This window comes from Raphanus sativus, chromosome 4 (assembly GCF_000801105.2).
Source record: "Raphanus sativus cultivar WK10039 chromosome 4, ASM80110v3, whole genome shotgun sequence".
In the NCBI taxonomy this organism is placed as follows: Eukaryota; Viridiplantae; Streptophyta; class Magnoliopsida; order Brassicales; family Brassicaceae; genus Raphanus; species Raphanus sativus.
The window spans coordinates 46,869,971-46,885,125 of record NC_079514.1 but is presented as its reverse complement, the minus strand read 5'-3'; the positions used below and the strand labels follow the sequence as shown (position 1 = coordinate 46,885,125).

At 32.7% G+C, this 15,155-nt stretch overlaps 2 protein-coding genes, 1 non-coding gene and 1 pseudogene across 4 annotated transcripts; 1 reads left to right on the top strand and 3 right to left on the bottom strand.

Annotated features, from left to right (window-relative positions):
* Positions 1 to 3,389: 3,389 nt before the first annotated feature.
* Positions 3,390 to 5,671, bottom strand: LOC108851195 (protein REBELOTE-like; annotated as a pseudogene).
* A 4,321-nt stretch (positions 5,672 to 9,992) lies between these two features.
* LOC108851660 (expansin-A16) lies at positions 9,993 to 12,128 on the top strand. Its single transcript, XM_018625119.2, has 3 exons — positions 9,993 to 10,236; positions 10,342 to 10,660; positions 11,126 to 12,128. The coding sequence occupies exons 1-3, from the start codon at positions 10,083 to 10,085 to the stop codon at positions 11,433 to 11,435; spliced, it is 783 nt and encodes a 260-aa protein (XP_018480621.1). The 5' UTR covers positions 9,993 to 10,082; the 3' UTR covers positions 11,436 to 12,128.
* Positions 12,036 to 12,239, bottom strand: LOC130512252 (small nucleolar RNA snoR125). Its single transcript, XR_008945808.1, has one exon. It is a non-coding gene; the product is annotated as a small nucleolar RNA snoR125 (small nucleolar RNA).
* A 1,140-nt stretch (positions 12,240 to 13,379) lies between these two features.
* LOC108854362 (16 kDa phloem protein 1-like) lies at positions 13,380 to 15,108 on the bottom strand. Of its 2 annotated transcripts, XM_057009214.1 has the most exons (6): positions 15,089 to 15,108; positions 14,873 to 14,995; positions 14,667 to 14,732; positions 13,887 to 14,025; positions 13,658 to 13,793; positions 13,380 to 13,568 (listed from the first exon to the last, which is right to left on the bottom strand). In XM_057009214.1, the coding sequence occupies exons 2-6, from the start codon at positions 14,937 to 14,939 to the stop codon at positions 13,512 to 13,514; spliced, it is 465 nt and encodes a 154-aa protein (XP_056865194.1). In that variant the 5' UTR covers positions 14,940 to 14,995; positions 15,089 to 15,108; the 3' UTR covers positions 13,380 to 13,511. The 2 variants fall into 2 exon arrangements, with proteins under 2 accessions (XP_056865194.1, XP_018483405.1); XM_018627903.2 differs by lacking the exon at positions 15,089 to 15,108 and having other exon boundaries at positions 14,873 to 15,077.
* Positions 15,109 to 15,155: the final 47 nt, after the last annotated feature.

The window sequence follows — 15,155 nt, the reverse complement described above, 5'->3', positions numbered from 1 at the left end:
CTGGGAATTTGATTCATTATCCGCGGGCCCCGCCCCGTTTGACCCGCCGCGGAGCGGGTGCGGGTCGAGTAATTTGAAAAAAATTGTTCGCGGGTGCGGGTGCGGGTCGAGTGATTTTAACGCGGGGCGGGTGCGGGTCGACCGAATTTAAACTGCGGGTACCCGCCAACCCGCAAAATTAAAAAAAAAAAAAAATCTTTTTAAAAATATGATTTTTTTTAGTAAAAATTATGTTTTTTATAATAAAAATAATAAAAAATACGAATATTTTTAAAAATTTAATTAAAATATATTATTTATATTATTTTTTAAAAAAATATTAATTAAAATAATTATTTTTATTATTTTTTATATTACCCGCGGGTCCCGCGGGTTACCCGCTAATTTATGCGGGGCGGGGCGGGTCTTACATTTTTTAGATGCGGGTCGAATTTTTGAATCGAAAAAATGAGTCGACCCGCAGCGGGGCGGGGCGGGTCGGGGCGGGTCGACCCGCAAACCCAGCACTAGATATACGTCATTTAACGAAAAATGTATCCAGTTGCACTTGCTAAAAAGCTAGTTTGGTTGCAAACTTGTATATACATGCGGACCGGTAATGTCACCGCATATCCTTATGCATCTTAAAACTTGCAATAATCATAATCAAATACTTCAATGAAAATGGAGCTCGCCCATGTGAATGTATGAGACTGATCTATAACCTCGTGGTCCTCGTCTCTAAAATACGTAGAAAATTGGGTCATGACACATTAAATGCTTTCAACCCATGCGAAACATAAAAAAATATAGGACGACTGGTTGTCGAAATTATTGAGTGTAAGATTGTAGTACTTCGCAGGCTTGTGTAGCCCTTAAATTTCGCTGACAATTTACAGAAAAAAAACAGAGAAAGTGAAGGTTATAAGTTATAACTATTGTTACTATGAATATATGTAGTCTATTCTTATTAGCTTTCTTCATTTGGAAAAGCTTTTAGGGCTCTCTTACCCTCTGCATCTGTCTCCTCGTATACCTTTATCACCCTCCTCTCCAACTCCTGCCAAATACTTTAATTTTCATCCAAATTCAATTAATCATAATAAGATGACATATAGTATTCCGTCAAAAAAGATGACATATAGTATTCAGTCAAAAAAGATGACATATAGTAGTTTTTTAGTTACCATACCTTCACGTCAAGTTTTTAAAATAGCCAGCAGAAACAAACAAATAAATTACGTTAATTGTATTTAATTACTCTTAATTTAGGAATTTTGAATTTTGAATTTTGAAAAGAAGTTAAATATGATACTCCCTCCGTTTCAATATAGTTGATGTTTTAGAAGGATAATTTTGTTTCAAATTAGATGAAGTTTTGAGATTTTAAGATTAACTTTAACTTTATTGGAAACTGTTCAACCAATTAGATTTTACTGGCTTTTTTATTATTGGTTAATTGATTCTAAAATAATATTTTTAAAATATTTTTTCAGAAAAATCTAATTTTCTTAATCTTTGTGCACTAAGGCAAAACATCAAGTATTACGAAACAGAGGGAGTATGATATATCATTAGAAACAAATAATCACACAACTTATCTTTTCTCTTTAACTTCGCTGCTTGCTTCAATCATCCTATACCAAATTTTGATCTCCACCTTTTCTAGTGTTCTTTTTCATTTTGATTATGTTGTTAGGGTTTTTTAAACGCTAAGGCTATATATATACTAAAGGCAAGGGAAGTCTCTTAACATGAGTCTCTCAACAAATTTTTAGTATTTCACTATTTTGTATATTTATATAGTCTCTTAAGAGCTTGAGAGATACATGTGATAGTGTCTCATTTATCAAATGAATTTCTCAAACTTTTGAAAATTTCTCCATTTAAATACTAATATATTTATATTTTCTTTGAACATTTAATATATCTGTTGAGAGATCCATGTTGAAATATTTCTTATTGTAGATGCCCTGAAACCCTCTCTGTAAACTGTTCAAGGACTTTGCGATGTAGATGAGTAGATATCATATGAGTTGTTGCCTTACCTAGATTTTTTTAAACGTTAGTCCCTTTGCGTAAAACATTGTTCCCTTACCTGGATTTTGTTAATTACATCTTATGCAGCACATAATGCACGTAGACATTGATAATAAATTAATTAATCACATGGCTTAAGAGAATATATCAAAACTCTTCATTTCGAGACAAAGTCAACATTTATATTTACTTAAGAAGTTATAAACATTTTGGCTCATTGTCTTTACTTTCACAGCAATAATTTTTATTATAATTTTGGTAGATTCAAAACAAGGATCTCACTCTTTTCTGATACTTTTCTACTTGCGGGGAGGTCTGTAGAAGTGTTTGTGATGTTTTCATCAATCTTCTCTTCCCAATTATTTGATTTCTTAATCTCATTGGCAACGTTTTCTCTTATATCGAGTCACAAAAATAAACTTTTCTTTAATCTCCTACTTTTTTCTCATTGAAAGATTATACAACTACACACTTTCTAATTAATTTATTCTTCCACTAATATGTATCATTAACATATTTATTTACGCCGACCAATAAAACATCTTTGATCTTTGTATACACAACCAAGTAAAGGAAGTAAATGGTATTCTTTTAGTCAAAAAAAAAAGTAAATGGTATTCTAAAATAAATTTTGTATAGGAGTTTATGATTTGACTAATTTTGATATATTCTGATTAAGGCGCCTCTTAATGTAGGAACATCCCATTCTTCCCACATTTGTTCCTACTTTTTATCAAAAAGATTATTAAAACATCAAATAGGTTAGCAATCTTAAAGAATAAGAGTAAAATAAAAAGAACCAGTACAACCTGAATTTTATCTCGTCGAGAGACAGTAGTAAACTCATTGTGCTTTAAATTTGCAGAAGAATCTCGTCAGTCTCTGCGTTATCAAATAATTACTCCTGTGAAGGAACGTACTTGTATTGCATAAAAGTAATTATTTATAAATACAATGGAAAGTATTCATAAAACGTAACAAAAAGGCTAAATAAGTTCTTAAATAACAGCAGAATCGATGTCACACCAACATTGCTTTTGAACATTTCTTCCTTTTTAGCACGCACCAAGTTCTTTAAAGAGAAAGATATATAACAAATGAATTATCTATCATTTTAATCTGATTAAACTCATTGCATAAATGTTTGCTATCTTTCCGAACATAATTCACAAAATTCCAAAAAATCTATACGAGTGGTTTACAAAATTTGAGAAACTCCAACTGGTACGGTTTCTCCTACCCTACAATAATTGCAGGAAAAGAAAGAAAAAAAACAAAGAAAAAAATCATTAGAGGTGTCGAGTAACGAAAGATTACTGTTGAATTACAATACAACAAACTGTATTGTAATTATTCCCACCACACTTACCTCACTTCTTCTATTTCGTTCCAAGAGCTTTGTCTATGATGCTTTGATAGTATTGTCTTATCTCGCTTCTAAACCTGAAGAAACGTTTCCATCGATTGTTGATCGTTTGGTGAGAAAGCAGCTTCATCTCTCTTCATCTGAACATACTCAATATTCAAGCCAAGTAACTGGTTGGTTGGGTTTGCTTAGAGTGCTACCTGCTCGATAAAGCGTTTCACCACACGCTTCAACCCTTCCATAGTGCTAAACTTCTTCAGCCTCATAATGGGAATAGTAGCAAGCTCCGGAAATGATATGTGGAAGCTCCACTGAGAGAAGTGGACAGCAAGGAACTCTATCACAGAGAAGAATCACTGTCCTTGGAAGTTTTGGGACTTCAACCAGTACGTAGGCAGCTGCAAAACAGTGAATCTATTAGCAAAACTTTCTACTCCAGAGCCTTTTCAGAGCTGAATTTCAAAACCTTTACGGCTGATACAGCTTCAAGCTTCTTTGCTTGCTTTTCACCGTCATCTGTGGTTTTATATTCCAACATATACATTACCAATGATGCTATAGAAATGAATATACCGCTTGCACGAGAGAGATGATTCAGCCATTGAATACATTTAACCCTTAGGAGTAGGTACCGTGGTCCAATAAATAGTGTAGCAACTCCATTTATAATCTGAATCATAGCATAAAGATCAACACAATTTGCGAAGTGCCCGCTATGTATCTTCTCCACAGCTTCCTGCTTACAAAACTTGAAAGAGGCTAAGAAAACTTAAAGTAGAAGAAAGAACGTTGCAAGGACTAAGAAGCACCTTATTATCTGTAGTCAGAGCCATCTTCAATAACTTTGGAAGTTGTGTAATAGAAACAGAGGGCTTGGTGTAAGACTTCTGCATATCTTGAGAGCACAACTATAACAATAGAATCTCTAAGGCATTGGAGACGCTTTTCTGAATTTCCCTTTGGAATATCGCAGTCATGTAGAAAGGCTTTGTACATGTTGATCAAGCAGGAGACAAAGCATTCCGAGTTAAACACCATACCAAAATGTCTTTCAAGATTAGAAAAAGCCTGCTGCGGTAGAGTCTCTTCACCAGTATTAACACAAAGCTGCACCAATTTACACAATTAAAGTATGACTTCCTCTAGAATATAAGCTATGCATCTCTCTAGATACTAGTATAGTAATCGTTTAAACCAAACAGAGTAGACAACAATTATCAGCTAATAAGTCTAGTCCAATGTATGCGCAACTTCGTTTGTAAGATAAACAATGGATTTTATAGAGCCTACCTTGATCAGTTTTTTCAGCAAATCTGGAAATGCTGCCAAAAAAAAACACACTACAGAAAACTATTTGGGTAAGTGCAAAGATTGTTATCTCCAAATCTGCAGCCTGCTTGACAAGATATATGGATGGTACTACTAAAAAAAGATTTGACGAGTGGTTTTACACTTTCCCATTTTGGGTTAAACCCTGAGAGTGAATCAGCTTTCTGAGAGTACAAAGATCATGACTTTGGAGAATGTCTCGCTGTCTTCTATCTCATAGCATATATCAGGCCTAGTAATTCCTGATGGCTCCTGTCCGTAATGACATGCAGCTCGGTACCAATTTAACAAACTGAAAAATGCTTGAACAGACTGTTCCTCATTGACAAGGTCACAGCAAGAGGTTAAAACAGACGCAGAGAGTACTTTAGGTTTCATTGTGTCTGATCGAGTTTCACCTACCACCTGCATTGGATGATCGATGGCTTCACTTTTACTTTGCTGAATAAACACCGAAACTATGATTATATCCTTAGGATTTTCTTCAAGATCATCTGAAAACACATATGCGAAATTAAATGTAACACAAAGGTATTGGTTTCAGTGAGAAACAAAGGAAATTGGAACAAAGTTCACTTAGAATACAAAAAACTCAAACACACATTACTGAGCCAGCTGTTTGGGGAGATCGGATCGTATTTGTACCTCTTCTTATGTGGCTGTTCTATGTTCTTCTCCTCTTCATCTTCTGCTTCACGACGCCCATTTCCTAAACAAGGTTGACTCAAAGATCTTAAACCCAAAAAAACACTTCCAACAACCGTTGCAAACACCATTAACTCGCCACCACCATTAACAAGCAAGTAGTATCTTCTCTATGATCATAAGAACACCTAACAAAATTACTTTTTTAGAGAATTTGCGTTTGAGAAAGGGCTTCTGCTTCCTGTATCGCTTCTCGGCAGACAGAAGATTCTTCTTGGCAAATTTTCTAGCTTTCTTCCCAAGCTTACCCATTTTGACCTAAGGTTTGGTACTAAGAGTGTGAGCAAGCTGTTAGATTGGGGTTGGACCTTTGCTTGAAAGGGGCTAGCTAGGCCATTCATGGACTTCATAGCGTTATTAAATATTTTTATTCCCCATGTTAGATTGGGTTTGGACCTTTGGTTGATATTCCTGCTTATGTATATTATAATAACCCTCCGATTAATTTAGACAGACATGTTTAAAACTTAAAAGTAATCATGTTTAAGTTAAACCAAAGGTTTCTTTGTCAATCGTTTTGTATGATGTCATTTGTTGCTTCATTCGTAGTTCACAATTAACTCAATACGTACTTATATTATACGTCTCGGTAATTACGGAACATATAAACTGTTTCGGTTAATTATTTGATTATCACATTATTTCATTTTCAGTCACACACATAATTTGTTCACAAAACTATCAGAAAAGGTTCTTATGTACGTTTCTTGAAGTCAAAACAGTATCATGTGTGTGTATCACCATGTTTAATCTAAATCAAAGGTTCCTTTTAAAACATGTATAAGTTGAATCGACATACTATTTTGTAAATAAAGCGCAACAACACCTTGGTCTGGTATATCGTATATATAGTATACAGAAACATTTGTTTATACATAAAGTTATATGAATATCAGGTGCTAGCTCATGTTTCATCAACGTTTCTAGCTAGATCGCAACGTGTTTGTACTAATACTACCCGAAGGTAATATACGGACTCGTACGGTATGACGTACACACCCGCCCTGCTCCTTTCTGTCATTATGTCAGATCTGTTTTTCGTGCTTTATATTTGTTGTTTGTTTGACATAATTTTTCTCACGTTAATGTGTAACACTTTCCATACACTGCGACAACATTTAATACACAAAGACCTGCGAACATAATGTTTTAGCACACGTCAAGTTGTTTGACCAGTCTATCATTTTTTTTTTTGTAAAATTGACCAGTCTATCATGGATCAAATTATCCCCTATATATTAATCATGAAACATTGCAACATTGTTTAGTAGTCACGTGTCATCATGAGAATTATTCTCAGAATTATTAGACAAATAGGTTGGTCCATCTACACATATATTATAGTTTTTATTAAATAACTATTAAATTAATTATTAATATACAAAAGAATATTCTCTATTCTTTCCTTAAATAAAAGCTACGGAACTTCCTAATATGATTGACATATATATCACCATTAATGATTATGAATAATAAAGATTTGATAATAATTTTTTATCCTATATACTTTTCGTTTAATTTTATTTTTTAAAATAAATTAAACAATCACATTAAGCATATAATAAAAAAATTATATTTTTTCTTATATGTTGTATTTCGAATTTTTTTAAAACGAATATAAATGACTAAAAGTGGTACAAGCCTCACATTGAAAATTTGTGATCAATGATAAATTTTTTTCAGTTCAGTTCATTGTTTTTAATGGTCCTTGAAATTTTTTAATGATTAACTAAATAAATCACGTAAATAATAGAAAGTGTTTTGGTTTAAAAATTGTTGCATACCCAAAATCAGTATGAACCATCGTCACGTTCATTTGAAATTTGGTTACAATAAAAATATATGGTTGGGAAAAAAATCCGAATCCAAATAACCGAACCAAATCCAATCCAGAAAATAGTATAGAACTTTAATCAAATTGGTTAGATATATGAACATGTTTAAAATTTTGGTATCTAAAAAACCAGAACTGCCCGATCCGGACCAAAATATATTGGGTATCCAAGTATATTCGAACCAAATTTATATATACTTAAATATATTATTTTTTTTTTAAAAAAATATCTAAAAGAAATATACAAAATACTTAAGATGCTTTTAAATTGTCCAAAATACTTAGAAATATATAAAATAGTAAAAATTATATATTTAAAATAACTAAACATTACTCAAAATATCAAAATACTGAAAATATCTATTCATTTTCTGTCCAAATATTTAAGTTAAACCAATTTTTATGTTAAGTTTAAGTATTTTGGTATACATTATTCAAATTTATATGTAACATATTATTTTTATTTTTATGTTTTGAGAAATTTAAAATATATATGAACTTTAAGTTTTTAAAATATTAAATGGATTATCTGAATCTAAGCCCAAACCGAACATATAAAAATAAGAACCAAATTTGTAAAGATCCAAACCGAACCTAATCAAACCAAATGATACCTATCCAAATGTCATCCCTAATCAAATGTAAAAAAATTATTGATAACAAAAATGTATTATTTATTTAAATACAACATATTTTTTAAAAAGTTCACTCCGCGCAAGGCGCGGGTTATCATCTAGTTTTAGATTATACCACATACACATAAGATGGATCTTTTGGGTAAATGTTAAGAATATAAGGTGGACCGTAATTTAGTCGAGAACTTTTTTTCGTTTTTGATAAAATTGTCGAAGTGAAGTTACACATTTTCTTTGTTGTATTATTATTGGCATCTATATTCATAACAAAATAAAAAAATAAACCAATACTTATATAGTTATGTCCAGAAAAGAGTGATGTTTTTGTTTAGAAATGAAATGAAATAAAATTGAACGGGCCTTGTTGTCAAGTGGCAGTGGACGGGCCTGGGACGCCAACACGTTTCAGGTTCGATCCTCCTGCTATGCGAAACTAAGTCACATTGTTCTGTTCACCTAACGCGGATATGGGTCCATCCTTTAGGACCCATTTGAATGCCCAGGAGAAGGAGTCCATCCGCGGGCTTGCGACTCCCCCGGGGGTTAGGTCTGGTTCCAATAGTGACCCGGGTTTAACCCTTTTCTTTTTCAAAAAAAAAGAAATGAAATAAATAAAATACGTCCAAGTATCGTGGGAGGAGAGGTAGATAATAAATTCACAGGCAAGTGGGTATGTGTTCTCTGATGAAGCTATACTCCATGTTCTCTAAGCATTCATGTGTATTTTGGACAAATATGCACTTTGTTCTGTTTTTATCTGAGCTAAATATGAGTCATTGACATATGAATCACAATTATTTTCACAATATCATATATCTACCAGAAGAAAAAGAAAATCTATCTATATACACGAGAAGTCGAGAAGCTATAAACTTTGATTAAAATTACACGTATGCATATATTATGTTATATTTATACGTAAGATATGGTTGGTGCATAGATATGCATCGTCATCACGAAGTGTCCTTAATGCTCTTCCACCCTCATCGCCCCTAACTGTTTTCCTCTTTTGTTCATTATTTTCATCTCGTGCTTCCTCACTCACTTGTATTTTCCCAACTATTTTTGTTTTGTTTCTAAAATTTTCAATTTTAGTAATCATTTGCATCTTTGGTGTATAAATATATATACGTATACTCCACTCATAAATTTTGTTGTAAAGAAACTTCAAAGAAATTTATGAGCTTCATTAGACTTGACATCATATACTTTCTTTATTTTTTGAGAAAGGGCAACTTGACATCATCCTAATATACTCTGTTGTTGACATTGCTTATTTTTGGTGTTCACGCAGCAAGTAATTTAAAAGTTCTATGAAAAGTATGCATGAACGTACATACATATATATATATATATATATTTTTGATCAAAGAACGTACATATATATAAGTTTGGCGATTATTGAATAAATATATGTTTTTTAAGAATAAATAAAAAATGTCCGACACTTTTCGAATTAATACTTTGGTAACTTATGCACGTATGCCGTACGCTGTACGTCTACATAACCAACGGCAACAACTTGTGTACGTATCGAGTTATGTTTTAGTTTAATTTTTACTAGAGTAATTAATATATTATCTTACACCTTATATATATATTATCATATTGTTGACGTTTTATCATTGAAAATCTGATTTTGTAGACGCTAAAACATTGTTAGGTTGTAGACTTAAACATCATTAGATTTTTATGAAATTCACATATTTTCCTATTATCACCGTTTCACTATTTCATTGTTCGACTATTTTGTTTACATAGCAATTACTGTATTTTGCTTCAAAACAAACTAATTATTCGCTATATGACACCACTATATCTTTCGTACTTGGTTGGAAATGTGACATTTATCTTTTCTTATTTGGAGTTTATCTCATTATATCATTGATAGATCCCTAAATTAACAGGATAAAAAACTTCTCATAATCTCATCACTTCAATAATAACAAGACTACAGACAATTACAAACCTATCTTTCACCATACGTTATAATCTACTTTTTTACATATTTTTGCCTAGAAAATACTAAACTCGGCCAATAATGTATCTTTCTCATAACTTCGGAGCTTCTCTCCACCTGTATAAATAGCCAGCCATCTTCACAACATTTCCACCATCAACAAGTCTCTCAGCTTTGTAGTATACACTTCAAGCACCTCCATTTGAATAGTATCACTCGTAAATATCTACGAAAATGACAACTAATCCATCCATTTTCCTAACCATATTACCTATCTTGCTCCTCCTGAACCCCACCAACGCTGGGATCCCTGGTGTCTACACCGGCAGCTCTTGGCAAACCGCTCACGCCACTTTTTACGGTGGGGACGACGCTTCAGGAACCATGGGTCAGGCCACTCTCTTCAAACCCATTTCAAAATACCGCACTTCATTAACCATTATAACCAACTCTCTAAAAACAGAGCACTCTGTTTTTTTTCTCTCTCTTTTAGGTGGTGCATGCGGTTACGGTAACTTATACAGTCAAGGATATGGTACGAACACGGCGGCTCTCAGCACGGCGCTTTTCAACAGTGGATTAACTTGTGGTGCTTGCTTTGAAATCAAATGTGTCAATGATCCTAAGTGGTGTCACTCAGGCAGCCCTTCAGTCTTTGTAACTGCAACAAACTTCTGTCCTCCGAATTTAGCTCAACCTAGCGACAATGGTGGCTGGTGCAACCCGCCACGTGCTCACTTCGACCTAGCTATGCCAGTTTTCCTCAAGATCGCTGAGTACCGTGCTGGCATTGTCCCAATCTCCTACCGCAGGTAGATTCACATTTACACTTTGAAGTGTTAAGTCCTAAATATATGCATTTTATTTTACTTTCAGTTTATTCGGTTCTTCGGATTTATAAAAAGTAAAACAAATTGTTACAAAATTAAAAAAAAAAATATATATATATATAAAACAACTCTAATGCCTCTGTTTTATAACAGTATATAACATTATACTGTAGTATTTTTTTTACTTGGATGTCCTTTTAAACTTTTTATGCTATAGAACTATTTAAATTGTGATTATTTAGATAGTTAAAAGTTCTAGATGTTTTTGTTTAGAAGATATATGAAATTATAATTTGTCCATAAATCTAAAATGTCAAATAATAAAATATGGAGAAAGTATAATAGTAGTAGTACTAACGGTTAACTTGGTTTGTGTTTGCGAGATTGGACATATAAAAATGTAATGATTCAAATTACTAAGAGTGAGAAATGTGGGATTCGTTATAGGGTGGCATGTAGGAAGAGTGGAGGGATGAGATTCACGATAAACGGTCACCGTTACTTCAACTTGGTGCTGATAACGAACGTGGCTGGAGCAGGAGACATCGTGAGGACGAGCATGAAAGGATCAAAGACTGGTTGGATGGGTTTGACTAGGAACTGGGGACAGAACTGGCAGTCTAATGCTGTTCTCGTTGGTCAGTCACTCTCCTTCCGTGTCACAACCAGTGACCGTAGAACCTCGACTTCATGGAACATCGTACCTTCTAACTGGGAGTTCGGACAAACCTTTGTCGGAAAAAACTTCAGGGTCTAAAGTGAAAAAAGCTCCTTTATCAAGCGTGAGATCTATGACTTTGTATTTTCTGTTTTTTTTTTCTTCATTAATGTGATCTGAAGTGGCTGTTAAGTAAACAGCCCGCAGCTCTTATCCTGCCTGTAATGTCAAATTTCATTAAAACTATAATGTATCATTCACTTATATACAGTTTAAGTATAGTAGCTCAACTGTGTTTTTCTTTTCAATATGATCCTCCTTGTTGCAACCTTATTTTACTAAACACCCTTAGTTATGTGCTCTTCATGTTAAACTGTAGATTCTTTAATACAAAGTTACAACCAATGTAAAAACTCAATTGGTTCTCTTTGGCTCCAATTTTATCCAGTTTTGAGTGATTAACAAAGCCAAATAATCATTTGTAGCGTCAAATGTATTTGGTACAAATTCTTCAAAGAATAGCATTTAAATCTTCGTCTATGGTCAGCTAATGATCTTAGCTGTCTATACGAATGGTAACCACATTTTCATTCAAATAAAGGATTTAAAGTTTTTTTTTGGTTGAGAATCAGTGCTAATAAGAACACTAAATCCACAATAATAACAATGAAAATAATATATATATATATATATATATAAAGGGCTCATATCAAGTGTACATTGGAAGGACCGTCATCGAGGGTAAGAGATAGAGAAAGAAATAAACCTAACAATCGAAAAAGGGAAAAAAAATTAAAAACTAATTTTCTCCATCAATTTCGATTAGGGTTTATTTTTTCTCCAATCCCATGAGAGTTTTGTTCATACTCCCCACTCAATCCTCTCTCTTTATAATCATCGCCCACAACTATTATTTGAAAACAAAAATTCTAGATCCACTTTCAGGAAAAATTAGTTGCAGACTTGCAGTAGAAAACAAATCAGAATAACGATGAAGAAGACGGCGAACTAAGCGAGCTGACTGAAAAGCTAAATATATAAGATGGACTTAGGGTTTTATAATCAGCCAACTCTTAATGGGCTTGCTTTTGGGTAATCAGCCCGGTTCATGATCTATACGCATGGAATATACGATGGGCCTGTAGTTTTATAAGCAACCCACTCTTAGTGGGCTTGATTCAAATAATCAAAGCTCCTTTATCTACTCGGTTAGAACTTATACCAATTTCTATTACCCTTTCTTGGCCTTTGGTAGTTTTTTTTTTACAACATTTGGGTTCACTCCCTATAACGAACTTTTAAATTTATCACCTCTTTAATAACTAGTTAAAATGCCAACTAGATTAATAATAAAATAATTAAAAAATAAATAATGTCATATTTAATAATGTTAATGTCATTATCTAATCTATAAAATCAAACTCTATACCCTAAATCCAATGTCTAAAATCTAAATTCTAAATTATAAACCCAAACTCTATACTTTAAACCCAAATCTTAAACCTTAAACCCAAACCATAAATCATAAACCCAAAAACCTGAACTCTAAACTCAAACCTATATCCTAAACTCAAATCCTAGATTCTAAACCCAAAATATTAATACAAAACCCAAACCCTATACCATCAATATTAAATTTTAAAAGAATAACATCAATATTAATCCAAATATTTAAGGTTTATGGTTTGGGTTTAGAGTCTGGGATTTGGGTTTATGGTTTAGAGTATAGAGTTTGGGTTTATAATTTAGAATTTAGGGTTTAGAATTTGAATTTAGGGTAAGAGTTTGAGTTTATGGATTATATAGTGACATTAGCATTATTAAAATTGATATAATTTGTTTTTTTAATTATTTTGGTTTTTGAAAAAAAATATTTAATATTTTTTAATCATTAATCTAGTTGACACTTTGATTGGTTATTAGGAAAGTGGTGAATTTTAAAGTTCACTATAGGGGGTGAACCCAAATTTTGTCTTTTTTTTTTTTGAGCCGACTCCTTCAACCAGCTGATCAGCATAGAATGTTGTTTATATCACCAGTATGTGAATTTAATATGTCACCAAACGCTTTTATAACATTTTATTTTGATACATGTTTGTAAAATAATAATTATAAATACAATGAGATACAATACACGAATATGGATACTTCAAACAATAGATGAAATGAGACTTATTAAAACTGGCTATGCTTCCAACCACCAAACTCTTCTCCTTCCATTACCTTTTCTTGCTGAAGATTGTCAGTAAAAATAAGAAGGTTAATAAAATTACTGAGGAGAAAAGAGTAAAACAGTAAATAAAGAAAAAGGAAAAAAGTACCAGAACAGAGTAAGAAAGTCCAATGTTAATCTCTCCGACAAAGGACAGATCAGAGTCAACAACGTTGTACTTGGTCGGTCTTAGCTCCATCTTGCCGTTCTCTACTCCCATTTGAAGTAGCTCTTTCACGTATACCCTGTTTGTTCATTTTTTATCGTACACATTATTGTGTATACTTACAAGCAAGTACATAGGGAAAATTTAATGTGTATGTATATATGATACTTACGTAGCTTCACCGATAAAATCGTCGGCGGAGAAAGTATCATGGTCCATGACTTTGAAGATGAGTTTGTAGTCGGTGCCGGAGCCAGGAAATTCTACTCTCCATTTCAGTTTCTCATTCCATGTCGGGTTCCTACCTCCATCTTTTTCATTAAAATAACACAAATTTCAATAAAGTCGTTAGTAATTTATCCTGTAAAATGGAATTCTGAAGGTCTATATGTATGGGATATTGTATTGATTAATTATGGTTATGTGAGCTAAAGAAAACTTGCAATTTACATCATATAGATTTCATTTTGTAAGTTATAATTTTACATATTCCATTATGATAACGTAAAACGATAATGAGTGTATAATTAATGCATTTTTGTAAGCTAATAATATTAACACGTGCATGATCATAACGTAAAACCATAATTTAACACATGCATTTTTAATTGTGAAATACTCTCTGAGAAGAACCCATGAATGAAGATCCCCCCTTATATTTGAAAAACAACTACAACCATTATTAATTCACCAAATCACCAGCATGTGGGAGTTTATAATTAACTATACCACGTGAGAATCTTTTTCTCGAAGAAAAGACATTAACAGTTACTTTATTTCTGACATTTCGATGCCCCAATATTTTCTATAAAAATGATGATTAATGACAATAATGGAGAACTAGCTAGTCTGGACAATGAAACAATACAAGTCAAACTAAAAACGTCAGTAAAACTATGAATGAGATGTGGAGGATACTGAGAGAATATTGTAATTAGTAAGTTAATGATACCTTTTACAACGCTGCTTTTGCGAGTTTGTCCTTTGTATTGGATCTCAACATAAGGATCTATCTTACCTAAACAGCATTAAAATCAAACCATGTCAAATTACAAGCCAAGAAAAAAAAAAAGGTTTTTACAATTGAAAAGGGTAGCAAATGTTGATAAAAAAAAAAGGGTAGCAAATCTGAGAGAAGAGAGAAACTAGTAATTTTACCAAGAAAATCAGATCGTTTGAGACCTTTGCCACTGATCAGGTTAACCTCAAGAATTCCCACAGCCATCTATATATCTATCTCGGAAGAGTCCTTACTAGAAGTTTTGGGTTTGTTTGATGTTTCTTAAACGAAGAAGAAAGAAGAAGATCAATAATGAGAAAGTTGTCGTGTCAGAGAGAGTCCTTAAATACAGAAAAGCAAGAAGAAACGCAGACCTTGTCTCCTTTTTACCTATGTAATTTACTACTACTTGTATTTATCTTCCTATTTTTGTTTTTTCAA